At 38.9% G+C, this 19435-nt stretch overlaps 1 protein-coding gene and 1 non-coding gene across 3 annotated transcripts in view; one reads left to right on the top strand and one right to left on the bottom strand.

Moving 5' to 3' along the window:
* The window catches only part of OSTF1 (osteoclast stimulating factor 1), a 48767-nt gene that overhangs the window by 13306 nt on the left and 16026 nt on the right, over window positions 1-19435 (bottom strand). Inside the window, exons 2-6 of one of the 2 annotated variants that reach the window (XM_022573486.2) lie at window positions 13826-13872; window positions 7639-7689; window positions 4801-4864; window positions 2867-2920; window positions 1098-1205 (exon numbers count right to left, since the gene is read on the bottom strand). In XM_022573486.2, the coding sequence (XP_022429194.1) occupies window positions 1098-1205; window positions 2867-2920; window positions 4801-4864; window positions 7639-7689; window positions 13826-13872 (324 nt within the window). Of the gene's footprint in view, window positions 1-1097; window positions 1206-2866; window positions 2921-4800; window positions 4865-7638; window positions 7690-10944; window positions 11096-13825; window positions 13873-19435 lie in introns of those variants that run through there. The other variant, XM_089913314.1, reaches the window with a different exon arrangement.
* Window positions 8696-8767, top strand: TRNAV-UAC (transfer RNA valine (anticodon UAC)). The gene has a single exon. It is a non-coding gene; the product is annotated as a tRNA-Val (tRNA).

The raw sequence follows: 19435 nt of genomic DNA, 5'->3' as shown, positions 1-19435 counted from the left end.
AAAGATTTTTTTAAAGAATGAGACTAAAAGTCTGACAAGACTCGGCATAATAATTTTAAAAGAGAGGATTCTTTTTAGAAGAATCATCAAGAAAATAGTTATAACAAAGTTTTCAACATTTATGTAAATAGAAGACCTAAGACTATAAAAGGTAGAATTACTTAGGGAAAATTTTTTTCAAATATTTTGGCTTTTGTATTTGCACATGACATCTATGATCGGAATATTTTTACATTTGCTGGGGCACTTAATATTCATACCACTAATCTGTGTTTAAATTTTCCTTTGGCCACGCTATTTAATTTGTTGGATTCTTTCTTTCTCATTACTGTTGGGATCATTTTCTGTGTGTTGTAGAAAGAGGGAGAAAGAGAGTGGGTGTGGTAGGTTCTCAGCCAGGCTGAAATACAGCTAGAAATTCCATTTGTCATTATTATTGATTATAACAGAGGAAGTTGTCAACTGAATCACTAACTCAAGCAAATGCTGTCTCTTTCCTAAATCTTAAACTTAGAATGTAAATCATAGAAGCTTCCTGGGAGGGCTTCCCTGGTGGCACAGTGGTTGAGAGTCCGCCTGCCGATGCAGGGGACACAGGTTCGTGCCCCAGTCTGGGAAGATCCCACATGCCGCGGAGCGGCTGCGCCTGTGAGCCATGGCCGCTGAGCCTGCGCGTCCGGAGCCTGTGCTCAGCAATGGTAGAGGCCACAACAGTGAGAGGCCCGCGTACCGGAAAAAAAAAAAAAAGCTTCCTGGGAAAAACTAAGTCAGAGGAATCAATTCTAGTCCTTTCTTCTGCGAGATTAGACAGTGGGGTTTGTTTTTATATTACTGTTGTTTTCCTGTAACCTTTGCAAGTCTGAGAGAGGAGAGGAAGCTTGCACTTCTTCAAGTGAAAAGGTCCGTGTAGTGAGGCTGACCAATCACATTCTACCTACTGTTTTACAGAGCTTCCAGGGACTGGGCTTTTGGCTGACATTCTGAAAAATTTAAAAAGAATAACCAATTTTTTTTTTCATTTGTGTAAGTCTGGCTCCCCTAGATGAAGCACATTTTCAGTAGCACAGATATTTATGATAACAAACAAAATGTAATACCTTTGTGACCCCCGTGACAAGCCCAGTACAGGGCAGTGCTTCCAGCTTTGTCCAAGCCATTAACACCTACTCGGTTGTCCAAACACTCTCTCAACCAACTCAAGTTGCCTGAAAACATTTTACATTTATAAAAACACATGAAAAAGGTTTTTAGTTTTTTTCGTTTTGCTTTTCAATCAATTTCATCCTGCATAAATTCGCATTTGCAAAGGATTAATCAGTAAGTCTGAAATTAAAACCTGCCCCATAATGCATTCTCTATGGTACATTTTGACTTCCAGTTTATTAATGGAAAGCATTAACATCAATTTTTAATGGTAGGTTAATGGGAAGACTTGCCTAAATGGGTCCATTTAAGGTATTTTTACTCTGTAAAAAAAGCTTTTTTTTCCTTTGTGAAATCCTGGAACTTCGGGAAAAAATTTCAAACCTAAGAACAAGCAGACACTACTCATATTCATATTTAAAATGCATTTTCAGTTCCTATAAGAAAAGAAAAACTAAATAACCTACTCAAAGCTGCTGCTCTTATGTGTTAAAGTATAACTACTCATTTAATATCCTCTGGCTAATGCCCTAAATATCTAGTTTACAAAGAATTTTTTAAATGTCAATTTAGTAGTTCTACTTATGCACAATCCTAAACCAATAATTTCCTTTTGCACATTCAGATTTCAGAAATATCTACAATTAAATGAAAGAGAGCTTACTGTGGCCTTATAAAAAATTCCCCACAATCTACAGCAGGGTTTCTCAACAGCGGCCCTACTGACATCTGGCGCTGGAGGGTTCTTTGTTATGGGGGCTGCACTGCACGATGTTTAGCAACATCCCCAGCCTCTACGCAAAAGGTGCCAGCATCCCCCCAGTTATGACAGTCGAAATGCCTCCAGAGGGCTTCCCTGGTGGCGCAGTGGTTGAGAGTCCACCTGCCGATGCAGGGGACACGGGTTTGTGCCCCGGTCTGGGAAGATCCCACATGCCGCGGAGCAGCTAGGCCCGTGAGCCCTGGCCGCTGAGCCTGTGCGTCCGGAGCCTGTGCTCCGCAACCGGAGAGGCCGCAACAGTGAGAGGCCCGCGTACCGCAAGAAAACAAACAAACAAACAAACAAACAAAAAAAAAAATGCCTCCAGATACTGCCGAATGTCCCAGGGTTTGCAGAGAGGAATTACCCTCTGTGGAGAGCCACTGATCTATGGGACAAAGCCCCACGTACAAGCCCCATCCCTGGTGCTTCCTTCCTCCCCAACTCCATCCTCACCATTCATACTTGCAATATACCAACACTCTCCCAGGTGCTGGACCCCTGAGAAGCCCCCACCCTCTGCCCTCCTGTTACTCATTCTGGCCTCTATAGCCTGTTTAACTGAAACACACTTCAACCGCTATACTTATCACACCATCTTGTAATGATCTGCTACACACATCTCTCCCCTGCCAGACTTTGAGCTCTGCGAGTCACAGAGCATGACTTTCCACTTGCAGCTAAGCACAGGGCAGGTAAAACTCAAAAGTTATTTGTTGACTGACATTTTAAAAATTAAAATCACACATTTCTGTAGAGTGAAAGAAGGCCAGAGCAGAGATTGCCTCTGGGGGAGGCAAGGATTTAACTGGGAAGGGAACTTTCTGGGATGATAGAAATGTTCTGGATCTTGATCTGGGTGTTGGTTACACAGGTAAATGCATTTGTTAAAAGTCATCAAACTACATAATTAATATGTCTGTGTTTTACTGTTTTATCTCAATCAAAAAGAATCAGACCTACCTCTTTTTGCAGCTTCATGCAATGGATTGTCAATGGATTCTGCCTGCTCAGCCACTAGATGGAAAAAAAAAGATGCAAATCAATGTTGAGAGGGCCACCCAAAGGATTCCCTGAAGCCAGTTCAGTGTCCCAGCTTCAGAAGTGCCAGGACCTTCCACCATACAGCTTCCCTTACTTAATGTGAGTTTTAAAAAATGGCAGAAAATCAAAAGTGATGTTTTGTGCTTTGAAAGAAGCTGAATTATGTGTCAAAAGAAGCCAAGCTAAGACAATAACACAGCAATTAACTGGGAGTATAAACAGAAACAAACATAGCAATTAACTGGAAATATAAATAGAAACAAACAGATCCAGGGTCTGCCTACCAGTTTGCTCAAATATTTCACCAACAAATTTAGTCAGGAAACTGCAAAAGAAAGCATTTGAGGTTCGTTTTTACATTCTATAAAAACACCCTAGGGCTTCCCTGGTGGCGCAGTGGTTGAGAGCCCGCCTGATGATGCAGGGGACACGGGTTCGTGCCCCGGTCTGGAAGGATCCCACATGCCGCGGAGCGGCTGGGCCCGTGAGCCATGGCTGCTGAGCCTGCACGTCCTGAGCACTCCGCAACAGGAGAGGCCACAACAGTGAGAGGCCCGCGTACCACACACACAAAAACAAACAAACAAAAAAAACACCCTGCTTTGAAGATGGCTAAAAATAATTGTCTCCCTTGTGTGTGTGGATATGAAGGGTGAGGTAAAGGAGAAATATTTTGCTTTCTATATTCAGAACGGGCAATCAGCATACCTACCTGCCCCTAAGGAAGGTGTATTCACTGCTGTCCTAGAAACAGTAGAAGTGACCACATGAAGACTGTTGTTCAAATGAGACTTCACACCCACCCCTCCCACCACAAAGGGCTGTAACTAGATACTCCCTTGGCTACCAGGGATCTAGCAACTGAGAAACATTTTGCACCCTCAGTGTATGACCAGCTGGAGAAGTTGTTTATTTGGGATTTCAAAGGTTAGAGGAGTGTAGAAATGCTTAAAGTCTTTTAAAATCCAGAATGATATGGCCCTTAGACCAGGTAAGTGGGGCCCATGTGTTGAGCCCCAGGTCTCACTCATTTCCCTCCCCCCACTTTCTCTCCTCCCCTCCACCTCCTCCCCTCCCCTCCCCTAGGAGCTTTGAATTGCCTTCCTTGAAATTTCTAAGTCCCCTTCCAGTGTTTGGAACTGGTGCCTGATGTCAGCCCTATTGGTCTAAGGAAGTATCTAATGCTAAAGTCCCAAGGAACCTTATAAGTGATTTAAATCAAACCCTCTTGTTATACAGATGGAGAAACGGTCCCAGGGGCAGCAGTTAAGTACCCTAACTAAGGTCCCTTGCTGTTAGAAGTGGAAGAAGGATTAAAACCCAGGACCCTTGTTTATCAATCCTGTGCGCTTTTTACTTTACTCTGCTGATTTCTACGAAAGTCTGCTTTGTCCCCCTTCCAACTAGAAGTGCGTCTCACTGCTCAAGTGCCTCAAACTGCCCTAATATTCATTTAATGAACATCACTGCCCCAAACATTAATTAACATAACAATGCAAGGTTACTTCATCACAAAAGAAAGGGGGGCTAGTCTAAAAAAAACAAAGAAGAAAGAAAAGAAAAAGAAAAATGTTCTAAGTGTTGAATAAAGTAAAACCATAAGTATTTCCCTGGAAACCTTAGGTTCTTTCAAGAATGTTACAATGCATTTTCTTAAGCCAAGGAGTCAAGTTCAAGTACATCCAGCATCCATGACCACTCTATTAAGAGGAGGCTCAGAGTAGAACATGCCCTAGGCTGGCAATGACTCCATTGATTTCTCAGCCACAGCAGGAAGCAGAAAGGCCTCAGGAACCAGATAACTGAAAATACACAAAGTACAGCCCAAGTAAAGCCACCGCTGCCATACTTACCATAGTTGCTTGGGATTAGTCCCGTCCTGCCTTTGGAGGTGCCTTTCCACCAATTGGTATCACTCTGGTGAAAGAAGACTTAAATTAAGTGGCACCGAATCCAGTTTACATTCAGTCATTTTTAAAACCATATGGCGCATATTGGCCTCATTTTGGCCTTTTCAAAGGGTAGAGCAGGTGACACTTTTTGTTTTATTTTAGATAAAATACAACATACTTCCAATTCAAATGCAGAGTTACTGCTTTACCAAATGTCCATCAGCCCTGGTCACATTGATCAAGCTTCCTCACTCCCTAGTTATGGATGTCCATTCCCCTTATCATTAAATTACAAATATACACACATCTGCCTGCAACAAATCAAAGACACTTCATCATAGAGACTCCACATTCAAACAAATCAAACAGAGATAATATGAAAGAGAAGGGGAAAAATTATGTTTAGTTTAGACTATCTGTAGGATTTTTTGGTCCAGAGTCTAATTTCTCTCAGTCTCAAGATATGCATATATTTGGTTTTCTAAAGATCTCTTTATTTCACCTTTGCTTTTTTGGTAACTTTTTATCATAGAAAAATTCAAACCTATACCAAAGTAGAAGGAACCGTGTAAGGAACCTACACATACCCATTTCCTAACTGTATGAACTATTTACTCATGGCCAACACTGTTTCATGCATATCCTCACCTACAACCTCCCTCCCCTTCAGATTATCCTGAAATAAATTCTAGACATCATATTCTTTTATCTGTAAATATTTTAATACGAATCTCTGAAAGATAAGGACTTTTCCATAATAACAACATCATTATTATGTGTTATTTTGTTTGCTAGCTTAAAATTTTTTCAACAATAATTCCTTAATATCATCAAATATCTACAATACTCAAAATTTCCAGTATGTCTTATAATAAAGTCCATACAGTATGATTGATTGACTTGCCTCTTAAGTCTCTTTTAGTGTATAGTTTCCCCCTTCATTTTTTTTTCACTCCTTCACAATAGACTTTTCATAGAAACTAGTTTGTTCCGAAGAGTTTGGAAGAGTCTGGATTTTCCTTGTTGTATCCCTTGTTATAAAAAAATGTGTTCCTCGGCTCCCTGTAGTGCCTATAAATCGGTCGTTAGTTCTAGAGGCTTAATTAGATTCAGATTCAATTTTTTAGCAAGACTATTTCATGTGTAGCATTGATTCTTCCATCAGGAGACACACATTAGTTTGTAACATTAGTAACCACTGATGAGCATTATTTGGATCCGTTATTTCATAAGGGTTGCAAATGGTGACAGTCTAATTCTATCATTCCTTCTTCATTTAAATAACTAGAATATTACTTTAAAGACGAACTTTCCCTCATCAACTCTCAGGTTACCCAGAGATAAAGTTCATGGAGAAAGGCAGAATAAATACTGATTCTTTTCCTTTAGAGTTGTCAGAATAAATACTGATTCTTTTCCTTAACAGTCATCAGAATAAAAAGTTAGTTCCCTAGCATTCTCTCAGGTTGACCAATGATTTTTGTTTTTAAGTATCGTTAGGAGCTCATGAATTTAAACAGAGTAGATTTGTTTCAATCCTTGGGATTGTTGCCCTAACTGATTGCTCATATTGTCCTATCTTTGACCAGCGGCAGCCTCTTCAATTTAGTTCTGTGGCTTTCCAGTGTGACCCTAGTAGTCTTTGGGAGTTTCCTTGCTGTCTAAGAATGAGATGTCCTGGGATTATCTTGTACCTTTCCTGCCCCCAACCTGGTACCAGACATTTCTCAAAGGAACTTTGTTCCTTTTAATGGGAAATAACATATTATTATTAGGTTGGTCTTTTTTTTTTTTTTTTGGCCTTTTCAAAGGACAGAGCAGAAATCTTTTTGTTTATTTTATTTTAGATAATATACAACATACTTCCAATTCAAATGCAGAGCTACTTAACTTCATTGATCTTACATCTATCTGTACATCCTTTCTTGCAGGCTGAAACTGCCAGTTTTCTACGTCATTGACTTAATGACTCATTTGCTCTAAAATGCAACACACATGCATCAATCTCAGAATAACAATACCAACACTTCTCCAACATCATGATTAAAAACTGTTTATAATTTGGGGGTAGAAGTTCTTTTTGTTCTTCATATTATTCTACTAGAGATATTCAGTTGAAATGCTGAGTTTTAAAGTCACTTGGAATAGTTCCTCTCTGTGTGTCATGCCAAATACCTGGGGTACAACTAAGTTCATTTGATTCATTCTGCTTTTAATTTTTAGGGATTGCTTTTTATCATTTAATTTAATTTTATAACTATGCAAAAATTTACATGATTCCAAAGACAGATCTCCAAAACAAGGTGTAATTTTTAAAAAGTCTATATTCCATCTATGTTTCCTCTACCCTTTTCCCTTTCCTTTCAGAGAAGAAACTACTTTTTAAAAATTTATGACTCCTCCTTTGACTTTTTATTTTAAATTGAGGAAAATAAGTATATGTATATCCTCTCACCCTTTCTTACTTACATAAGGCACACTATCCACATTTTTTTCACCTTGCTTTTGTTCACTTAAATTACTCCATAATATCATACAGAGATATTCCTCACTCCTTTTTATAGCTGCATAATACTCTGTTTGTAGATAGAGCAACGTTTATTCAACTATTTTCCTATTGATGGAGTAAGGGCTACTTCCAATCTTACGTTATTACAAATTATGCTCAGTGAGTGAACTTGGGTATATGTATTTCTATACAGATATACATGTAAATAATGTACAATATTACAGCTATACAAAATAGTCTTATACATCTTTAGTTCATGCGTGGTAGGACAAAATATTGGCTGGGCTTACCATGTCAGTAATGTAGATAATATCACCTTCTTCAAAGTACAATTCATCTGGCTAAAAAAAAAAAAAAAAATTAAGTTTTACTCCATGTGATTTTTTTCATGAATTAGAATACAATGATGATGATAATTATACAAATTCCACATTCTAAAATCCTTATAGACAGCGTAGTTTTTATATTCTTAAATCTGCACATAAACCATATAACATTATTGACAAGCTAACACATGCACAGAAATGTGAATTTTCCCACGATAAACTTCAAAGAATATAAGAAATAAGAATTCCTCCCCCCCCACACACACACCTTATTTTCTTCCCCAATGAAAGCAAGGCATTTTTATACCAAAATAGAATATTAATAAAACTTTTTCATTGTAAAAATTTCAAAAGGTGATATATATTTTTTCATAAAAGGATAAATGTCTATAACTAAAACCATGAAAAATAGCTAGAAGCTTGGCTCTCTCCTAAACGATTAGCCTTCAATCCTTAAACACTTTCATATCAACATCGCTCTCTACTTATTTTGAGAAAACCATTATCTTAACTCTTCATGTTCAGAGAGAATGAATATCTTATATATGAGAACAGTTAATACGTAATTCAACCATTAATAAGACTAAAGAGGGCTTCCCTGGTGGCACAGTGGTTGAGAATCCGCCTGCCGATGCAGGGGACACGGGTTCGTGCCCCGGTCTGGGAAGATCCCAAATGCCGCAGAGCGGCTGGGCCCGTGAGCCATGGCCGCTGAGCCTGTGCGTCTGGAGCCTGTACTCCGCAACGGGAGAGGCCACAGCAATGAGAGGCCCGCGTGCCACAAAAAAAAAAAAAAAAAAAAAGACTAAAGAGCTGAAAGATATGAAGCAGTAACTCATTCTAGACCTTAAGCAAGCTCTAAGGGGTTAATTAATTACACAGACAATACATGCTCTTATACCAGCCAAATGTCCTACAAACTCCCTGAATAAAGCCGGGCACTTTAATTAAATATCGTTTTCCCATCAGTAGATAACACTTATCAGCATGACTGTAAGAGTAAATAAAATGTCTAGGGAGTTCCCTGGTGGTCCAATGGTTAGGACTCAGCGCTTACAGTGCTGTGGCCCAGGTTCAATCCCTGGTCAGGGAACTAAGATCCTGTAAGCCGCCTGGAGTGGCCAGAATATATATATGTGTATATTTATGTCTACTGATGAGCAAGTTTCAGATATTGGGAAATGTTTACATTGTCATGCTAAGTGAAGAATGTAGGGCACAAAATTTTACATAGGATAAGATCATGAGCACATATTAGTTTCATAATGCTGGTTGGAAAAAAATTTTTTTAAAAGGCTTTGATATTTGATTCCAGTTACTGCTCCACACAAATAAAAATTATGCTAGTGAAACAAATTATTTCATTCTTTCCTTTCGTTTATCTCTCTCAGCTGCAGACTACGGCAGTAAATGTGACTCTGCAACAGTCATTTATTGAGTTTCAAAGATGATCTCTATTATTTTTATAACTATTTCCCCGTGAATATAGATGAAGACTATATCAGCTATATCATGCTTTAAGCAACCACAACTCATAAATATTTAGATGCAATATGCATTCAAATATAAAAATTAGCAAATGATGATTAATGAAACTAAAAAAGGTGAGTTCCTCTAAAAAGCACTTTCTGAAGCATTTCTTAATTTACACTTCGATCTACAGAGACTAGACTTACACATAGCATATCTATGCAAAATTAGTTGAGCCTGTGTAGATCAATGACATACATTTTAATATTATTGGAAATAGGCATTTGGAAGAAAAAAAGTAAAGCCTTCTAAGACTTTTCTCAATTTTTCCCTAAAATGTCCTGATGATCTATGATCAATATTACTACCAATATGTGATGGATATAGAAAGTGATTAGGGAAACAAATTGTTTACTTTAGCACTTCCCTGCCGTTAACTGGCTCACTTCTCAGAGGCCAGAAAGGTGACTCACTGCCACCATAGCATCCCAGCTGGTGGGATGGAGTAGCCATCCTTACAACAGTAAGGAATGGGTGGGGAGAATGAAGCAGGATGCAAGGAAGTAAAGAAAATAGAATATATGTGAAATCTTAGCATTTTTTTGGAATGACTGAGTTTCTTGGAGTTTTGAAAGAGTTCAATGTCTTGAAGAGAAGCTAACCTTGCCCACTTACGTCTAACAATCAATCCTCCTCAACCAGTGCTTACGTTGAAGTGAAGGAGTCATGTCTAAAATCACAAAAGTCAAGTTTGCCTGAATTTCCACACTTAATAAGATCATTCTCCCTTGAAACAAAAGGCAAATTTTGAGAAAGTGCCAAACACATAACTTAAAAAACAAAGAACATACACAAGTCTCTGTAATTAGTCTTCCTCATAAAAAGGAATAAAGCCTGGAAGAATGGGAAGTCAGTGTTTAATGGGTACAGAGTTTTCTTTGGGGACAGTGAAAATATTTTGGAACTAGACAGAGGTAATAGCTGTACAACATTGTGATTGTACTAAATGCTTCACTGTTCACTTTAAATACAAAAAATTGTTAATGTTGTGTTATGTGAATTTTACCTCAATTTTTAAAATCATATGGTATTTGTAAATAATTCTTTTCTTTTGTGGTTTGGTAAAATGCATGATTTGGAAACTGTCACCAAGTACAGTCATTTCAAAACTTCTTGCGCTGTTTCGGATTTTAAATTAATGGCTGCTCTTCAATAGCGGTGCCTGCCTCAGCTACCCGTTAGATCAGACTTGTTTTTCAACTAAGGGAGCAACAAAAGGCAGTCGATTTCAGTTAGGTAAAAAAAGGTCTCGCTAAGTTTTCATCCTGAGAAAAGAGAGTGGAACGTTTATTTTCTTTTTAATCAATAGCTCCCAGACACACAATGCTACCCCCGCTAAAATATCTTCTTCCAAAGAAGCTAGGGGCGGTTCTTCCTAATGTAGCTGAGGAGGTCGTTTACCAAATTCTTCAGACTGCTGGTGGCAATATAAACGACAAGGTAATTTCATGATTTTAAAACTCAGATAGATTTGTACCTCCGATATTCACACTTTCCATTAAGAAACCACTTGCAGGACACAATGTAAATGTTCAGTGAGGATCGACTTTTAAATTCCTGGCATCGTATTCATGGACTATGATGGGAAAAGAGTGATACAATCAAGTAAGCACTTGTCTATTTCTAGTCTGTTCTTTGGTTTTTAACCACATTCTTCTTTTCCTCTCTCCTTGAAGAACCACAAGGTATCAGAACAAGTAAATTGTTGGCCACTGGGATGTTATAGGGATGAGTACCCACTTGGTAATGTATATCCTGTTCCATATATTCTTGGTAACATATAATTCTCAAGGCATTAATTTTGGTTGGTTTATGCAAATATGTATTTTATGAAAAATTTTGGAAAGACCGTGACGTCCTTTTGAAATTTTCCACATTTGTCAACCTGGAGCCCTGATAATTAATAAAAAGAAAAAGAAAAAAAATCAAATTCTCCACAGATGTTTTCATTTAGCACTTTACAGTATTATCATGTACCTGGCACTGGTCTGGACACTTACAATCTCACAGCAACACTGTGAGGTGGGTGCTATTCTTATCATCACATTATAGATGAGAAACTTGTCCAAGGCCATACGGCAGGTACATGGTAGACCCTAAATTTGAACTGTGACATTGAGATTCTGGAGTCCCTGCCCTTCATCACCACCTCTGCTTTCTCTCGTACAGAAGGGTCATGCATAGCCATTACTGGCTGCCATGGTGTCATGATCAGGATAAAAGGCAATGGCTGTGGAAAATATCTGTTGTTTCTCTCTTCCCCACCCCAACATAATGCAATACAACAAAATCAACAGCAGTGCCTTATACTTGCAAAGCATACTTAACGTCATTTGATCCTACAATAGCCCATTAAGGCAGGGCTGGGTCATGGGTATAATCTCCATCTCACAGCCAGGCCCAGAGAGGTTGAAGAACTTGCCACGAATCACACAGTTAGTGAGTGGTAGGGCTGGGCTCCTACTTCAGCTTTTGGAATCAGCTTTTGGGGACAGTGAAAATATTTTGGAACTAGACAGAGGTAATAGCTGTACAACATTGTGATTGTACTAAATGCTTCACTGTTCACTTTAAATACAAAAAATTGTTAATGTTGTGTTATGTGAATTTTACCTCAATTTTTAAAATCATATGGTATTTGTAAATAATTCTTTTCTTTTGTGGTTTGGTAAAATGCATGATTTGGAAACTGTCACCAAGTACAGTCATTTCAAAACTGTATGAGAAATGCTGTTCTCTCTCCATCAGTGCAACACTGGTCTATCCAGTCTTACCAGGCCTCTATATGATACTTTATTGGATTAGGGGTTGGGTAAGAAATAAGAACCAAACAGGGCTGGGTGATGTCAGGACTACCTTGCCTTCATGCACGACAGAGGAGAGAAATGCATTGACAGGAAGAACCAAGAGTGACAAGCTTCCCAGTGGATCACCGAGATGAGTTGGGTATTGCTGTCCCTATCTCCTGAGAGTAGTACAGTAGCTAAAAACTGGACCCAGGTATTTCTGGGGTGCTGTACATGTCAGCGATGGTCTCACAGAGTCCAGCTCAGCCCTTCCAACTTCTTTGTCTCAATGACTTTTAGGTGAGTTTAGGATATACTGGGGTACACCCATCCCACTAGAGAAGATGGCCACTGGGCCCAGGGGAGAAAGACCAAACCGAGCTTGTCCAAAAGAAATTCTCATTCAGAAAAGAATGTTAAGATGAACCTAGTTCTAGGATGACATTCAAAATACTGAACAACTGGTACAGCATGGGCACTTAAGCAGTCAGGAAGACCCCCGGGACCTGATCAGCCAGACACCTCCCCTTCAACATCTGTATTGAGGGAAGATGGAGAGGAGCAGAGTGTGGGAGCAGCAGGGCATGAGGTAGCCATTACTGACCATCCAGCACACACAGGATGAATTAGCGGCACTGCTCTACAGCCTAGGATCCTTGGGACCATGGATATTAAAAATAGCATTTTAAATGTGGAATATTCAAAACACCTAGTGAATTAAATGTCTATTTTCTCCTGTGCATTCAATAATAACCAAGACTTTTAAAAAGCTGTAGAGGGACCTCCCTGGTGGTGCAGTGGTTAAGAATCTGCCTGCCAATGCAGGGGACATGGGTTTGATCCCTGGTCCAGGAAGATCCCACATGCCACGGAGCAACTAAGCCTGTGTGCCACAACTACTGGGCCTGTGCTCTAGAGCCCACGAGCCACAACTACTGAGCCCATGTGCCACAACTACTGAAGCCTGCGTGCCTAGAGCCCGTGCTCCCAAACAAGAGAAGCCATCGTGATGAAAAGCCCGCGCACCGCCACGAAGAGTAGCCCCTGCTCGCCGCAACTAGAGAAAGCCCTCACGCAGCAATGAAGACCTGATGCAGCCAAAAATAAATAAATAACAGTAGAGAGACTCCATCCTGGAAAAGAACTGGAGGTGAATTAAAGTAATCAATACATCAACCAATCAAAAGTGTGTGTTAAGAGTCTATGAATATAGCAACCACTACTCCTTCTAATAGTAACAATGACTCCTTAACAGTAACAGCAGCTTTACACAATCTCACTTAATTCTCACTGAAACGCTATGAGATTATTATTATTTTCACTTTACAGATGAGTACACTGAGGCACAGAGGTTAGGCAATTTCTGAATTTACCAGGTCACACAGCTGCTAAAAGAGGCAGAGCGGGTCCTAAAAGCTACTCTAAGTTCTAAACCCCTGTGTTCTGCACCCTAGACACTGTGCTGGTGAGCAAGACTGCAATGCCACGTGCAGAAATTCAGAGGCGGGAGAGACATCCCACTCCTCCAGGGGGTGATCAGAAAGTCTTTATGGAAGAGGAAGTGTGTGATCAAAGCTTAGAGAGGTGCAGAACCATGAGTCTACAAAGAGTTCAGAGATGAGCTGTACTGTGCACCAAATCCAGACTGGAATGGTCCACGAAGGGGAAGGAGTGGAGGATGGCAGGACTAGAAAGGGGGCTGGACCACAGAGGACTCTGTCCTTAGTCAAATGAAGGGCTGAAGCAGCTGATGGCCATTTAGGACAGAGGAAGTATCTAAATGAAATCCCTTTTGGTTTTTATGTCAATTTGAAAGTGAAAAACTGCATACTTACAGTTCTGGGTTCAAACGTATAAAGAGCTCTGAACACTTTAACTTGCCCTGAAAGAAAGAAAAAACACATGATCAATTCTTTCATTTCTAAATTTGCTGTAAACAGTATTTTCCTTTATATTCTTCAGAACTCCTTAACTAAAAGCCCCTATGAGAAATTTATTTTGGAATTAAGTGTTTTTTCTGCATAGGAGGTATTTTTAAAATATTTGTTAAATGAAAGTATGAATAAACACATACCTTCCCCCTCTCAAACAACAGGAGCTACCTAATTATTTGTACTTAGCTTCTGTCCTAGGTAGAACCTCTCCAACCCTAAGATCTAAGTTTAAAAACAGAAAGGTGAGAGTTTAACATAAAGAGATACTTAATGGGACAATCAACAGTAGTTGAATATTCTTAAATTAATGGCTTAGGATTTTATATTTTCCAAGAGAAAAGAAAATATCAGGGAGAAAAATTGTACCTGTTGGAGAAATCTGTGATTCCATTAAGTCCCACAACAGAGTTCAATAACTATCCAAAAATGAGTCATGTTCATGAGAGCTGTCCATTCTGCCAAACCATCTCTCTCTTTCTATGTCCCTTTGCTGCATTTCCATAACACCTGGTATCAGAATAACTGATTTGCTGGCCTGTCTCATTTGAGGGCAGGAACCCTGACTTGTTCAATCTCCTGGCATCTACCTGACATACAGTACGAACTTAATAAATGCTTGCTAAATAAATAGATAAGTATAAGAACAAATTCAAACAGTGTCGGAAAAAGCCTACACATATCAAAATAGAAGAACTACCTACTTAAAATGTGATAACAGTTCAGTTTCAGTACTGGAAGAACATTTAGAGATGACCACCTAGTCCAAGGGCATTATTCAGAACAGTGGTCCCCAAGGTGGGACACAGGAAGACTACTTCAGAAATTATGTACATTTTTATCTTATTCATTTTCATTCCTATTTTAACATGTTTTAAAATATAACAGCATGATTGGGACTTCCCTGGTTGTCCAGTGGTTAAGAATCCACCTTCTAATTCAGGGGATGCAGGTTCTATCTCTGGTCGGGGAACTAAGATCCCACATATCGCAGGGCAACTATGCCCGCATGCCACAACTACTGAGCCCATGAGCTCTGGGGCCCGTGCGCCACAACTAGAGAGAAGCCCACGCACCGCAACGAAGAGCCTGAGTGCTGCAACGAAAAAAATCTTAGTTGCGTGCCGCAACTAAGACCTGATGCAACCATAAATAAATAAATAAATATTTAATAAATAAGTAAATAAAATATAACAGCATGATAGAATACAAATACAACTTATAAATACATTTACTGGGAGCAGTCAAAACCTTTTGCTGATAGAATGTTAAGCATTATGAGGGTAGGTGTTTTGTTTTATGAATGATATATCCAAGTACCTAGCACAGTGCCTGACACATAGGAAGCACTTAATAATTATTTATTGAATGAATGAAGAAAGGATGAATTAAGGAATGGAAACATGTACTCAAAAAAAAGTCTGAAAACCAGTAGTTTAGAACAGCACTGTCCAATACAACTTTATGCAATGATGGAAAAGCTCTACATCTGTGCTACTCACATATAGCTACTGAGCACTTGAAATATGGCTACTGAGGAACTGATTTTTACACATTATTTAATTTGAACAAGGTTAAATTGCCACAAGTGGCTGGTGGCTAGCATACTGAATGACACAAATTTAGAACATCAGAAAATGAGAAATGACATGATGTCCATTAAGAAGGGACTATGTAAATCAACTCTGATTCAACCTTATGATAAAGTCATTTAAAAAGAATGCTGCAGACAGACCCACAGACACTGATGTAGCAAAAAGCCTGCAAAATATTCAGTGGAAAAAAAAAAAAACACGTTATAGAACAGTATGCCAAGTACCATCTATTTATGTTAACAGCACACAAACATCTTGAGTGAAAACACCAATTATGGGAATCTTCACATTCTACTCTACACGCATTGTTTAAATTTATTACACTGAGCGTGTATCACTTTTATTATCAATGAAAACAATAAAGATACTTTCACTGCGGGTATAGTGGGGTGGGAATCATTCTTTCTTCTAAATGCCCTAATATAGAAGAGCCGTTCAAATCCCCTGTTACTTAGTGTGGCTGCAAGAAAACATTATTTTTGCGATCTGAATTCTAGTGCCACTTCTAGAAGCAAAAGTGAAAACTCTTTTTTGTTTGGAGTTTGTTTTTTACCCCACACCCTTAGGCCTAAGAAAGGAAACATTAAATGGAAGGAGGAGCTGCCAGGAGAAATATTTTCTGCCGACCTGTCTCTCTGAGAGGAGAGATTAACTATCTTGATTACTTCAAACTTTCCAAAGAGAAGTTACACAAGGAAGCATCCACTCGTGACCAAACTCAATAATGACAGAATGTTCTTGCTCCTTTGAGGGAAGGGCAGGGATGAGACAGGCTATGTATGATTTTGGAAACAAGATCCAATGTCAACTTAACGAGCTTAGAGAAAATTCAGTATAAATTTTAAAACCTGGAAAAAGAAAACTTGGAGTGTGACTAAGCCGCTGATTTCTGTAACTGTATCTTTTGCGATTGTCTTACTTAAAATGTTCACAACTTAAGAGGAAGTTGGAGATTTATTTGCATCTTGATTTATACTAAACAGAGGACATCAGGCAACCCTCTAGGCCATTATACGAGGGAACGCTCTCTCTATGTAATGCTGTAGAAAACACTTTCACATACACGATCCTTTTTCTCAGTTAATGTTGAGACATTAGCCCCTTGTGGGTCCCTTTTAACTCATACATTATAAAAGTTCTAGGCCTTAATTTATTCCATTCTCAAAGCTGAGTCAAGTAGAAATGAAAGAATACAAAGAAGCAGGCAGAGGTTATGAAAGAATAGCATAAAGAAGCAAAACAGATGACTTTCAACCCTGGATATAGCCTCTCAAGAGAATAGCAATTAATAATACTTAATTCACTGATCATTTTTATATCATATTTAATTCAACTGTGTGCAAGATTCTATAGCACAGGTTTACACAGAGTACTAAAGGGAAAAAAATCAGGGTACTCTGTGTTTCTATAGTATTGTCCTTGCAGACATCCAAAACACAAACAAACAAAAAAACAATCTTAATAAGTCATCAAGAGCAGGCGCTGATCAATTCCAAACATATTTAATGAAGGCAGATTCACAACGTAAAATAGTTGTGTTCTTGTATGTGCAGAGAGGCTAAATTAGATGCCTTCTCCAGATACCCTTCATCTTGACCATTTTCTCGCAGAAGTCTGTTTACATACAACGAAGGGAGAAAGTGGAACTGAGAAGATGGCATGAATTACCTGAAGTCACCCTGGAATTCACCCTGAATTAAGACTGGAAACAGGCCCAATCTTTTGCCTGATGCTTTATGTGACTCTCATAAACATGAACTAGCATGTGAATGGTGTTAAGGACTTCAGCAGGGCTGGCCTCCTAACATAAGCAAGATAAGCAAATTCCTATGACACCAACAGCAGCTGGCTCCCCACCTTGCCAGGCACACCCTTCTCTTTTGTTTGCAACCCCACCTAGACCCTGTAGTGAAAGGCTGAGTCATCAGCCAAACACTATTTTCCTCTGGAGTCAGGCTGACCGCTTCCCCTACTACCACCTCCCAACCTCCCCTCACCCCCGACTTCAATAAACTAATCCTTGTCCATAGCAGTTGAGGCTGATAGAGGGAAGGGGATCTGGGATGGGGTCTCGAACAGGCAACGAGTACGAGAATTTGCTGTTTCTGAGGTCTGAAAAAAGAATATGTATTGTTGCAGCACTAAGGCCCTGAAGCAGCACATAGAAGGACTTGGGGCTTACAAACTCAAACATACAATTTCTGATCTACTTTATTCTCTGTTGGTGGAAGAGTGGAGGAAAAGCTTCTAGACTGAGCCACTAGGACAGCATTAAAAGCAGACTGCTCACCACAATGGACAGACATACCATAAATGGCAAGAAGAATGACTATTCAAAACATCAGAACTTAGTCATCTGTAACAGATCGACTATTTCATTTACATTCTGCTGAAAACTGTTGGGAGGCATGAGACATTTTAGATGGACTTCATTTAAAATGGCTGTGTAACTACTACACACCCACTATGATAGTTAAACCCCAAAACACTGACAACGCTAAGTGTTAAGAAGGATATGGAACAACTGGAATTCTCAGACATTGCCAGTAGGTGTGTAAACTGGTACAACCACTATAGAAAATTACTTGGCAGTAGCATTAATTCATTTTTTATGTCTTAACATGTCTTTGAGATCTTAAATGCATTTCTGAGGAAGAAAACCATCCTTATTTTGCATACAAAAATGACCCCTCCCAGACAATGTCACTATCCCCAGAGTAGAGTGAGGCTCAACATTTTTAAACTCTAGATCATGACATATTAGTAGATGGTAAAACTAATTTAGTGGCTTTTAAAAATATTAAATAAAACAGAAAAGACCAGAGTACACTGTAAATAATAGAAATAATTATGGCTTTGTGAAACTTTTGTTTCACTAGGAGGACTGGACAGATGGATGCAGAAATGAATGTTTATTTTAGAAATTTACCAAATACACACTTTGGCATAATGCCAAATGGCCAAATATTAAAATCAACATTTGCCAAAGCTAAATGTTGCCTTTACAGAATGAACTACCGGGAAAGAAGAATAAATCTGAAATTTTATTCAAACATTAATTATGATTACAATTTTATTATTAAAAATCCTGGTAGACCCATATTTAAAGTTTGATATAAAAGGGCAGGAAACATAATTCCTCAGCACTGTCAACTGCACCCTGATAAAACTTCTGCAAAACTAGATAAATGTTCTCTCTAAAATGAGGTCTGTGTAAAAGCAAGACATTATGGTGCTACTTCTGCCAGTGTAGCTGTTTCTGATGATGATTTTGCCACCAAGTTAGTAAGCTGTCCTTCCTCCCTAACAGAAACCGACTGAAGTCAAGACTTACCTCCTCTTCATCTCCTGCGCTTGAAGATTTGCTCAACGCTGGTGATGCAATTTCATTGAAAGCAATCCCGCAAAGGAGACAATTGTTTCCCCCAAATTATTAGGGACTGTATTCTCTCAACACTGTCAATCCACACCTATGATTTTTACTATTTATATAATAACATTTGGACATATAAAATTCATAGCCTCACAATCATCATTGATTATCACAATATTTTATTCTCCAATAAAAAATGTACATTTATACTTTCAGTTGACTGAGAGAATTTTCATATATAAAGTACAAAGAGGCCATTTGAATTAAGTTACATTTAGAGTATGTACCTATCTTTCAAAGTGAATATTAAGAGAACAGTAAATCCAAATGGCATGCCTTGTTTGCATCACTGGCATGGCATAAGGGATACCTATGCAATCTACAATCCTTCATCAAGTACAAGTCTTGGTGTGCCAAAACTGACACTGAAGTAGGCATTCCATCATTTGGTCAGTCATCCAAAGCTGAATGGCAGACTTTGGAAGAAGTATGAGGGGAAGGTAAACTTCTGTGTACCCCTATGCTCGTGTGTGTGTGTGTGTGTGT

The sequence above is a fragment of the Delphinapterus leucas genome, chromosome 6, assembly GCF_059928025.1.
Source record: "Delphinapterus leucas isolate spDelLeu-1000000601 "Yukka" chromosome 6, BTC_Dleu_Yukka2, whole genome shotgun sequence".
Lineage (NCBI taxonomy): Eukaryota > Metazoa > Chordata > Mammalia > Artiodactyla > Monodontidae > Delphinapterus > Delphinapterus leucas.
The sequence above is the reverse complement of the archived record's forward strand: the minus strand, read 5'-3'. Positions and strand labels throughout refer to the sequence as shown.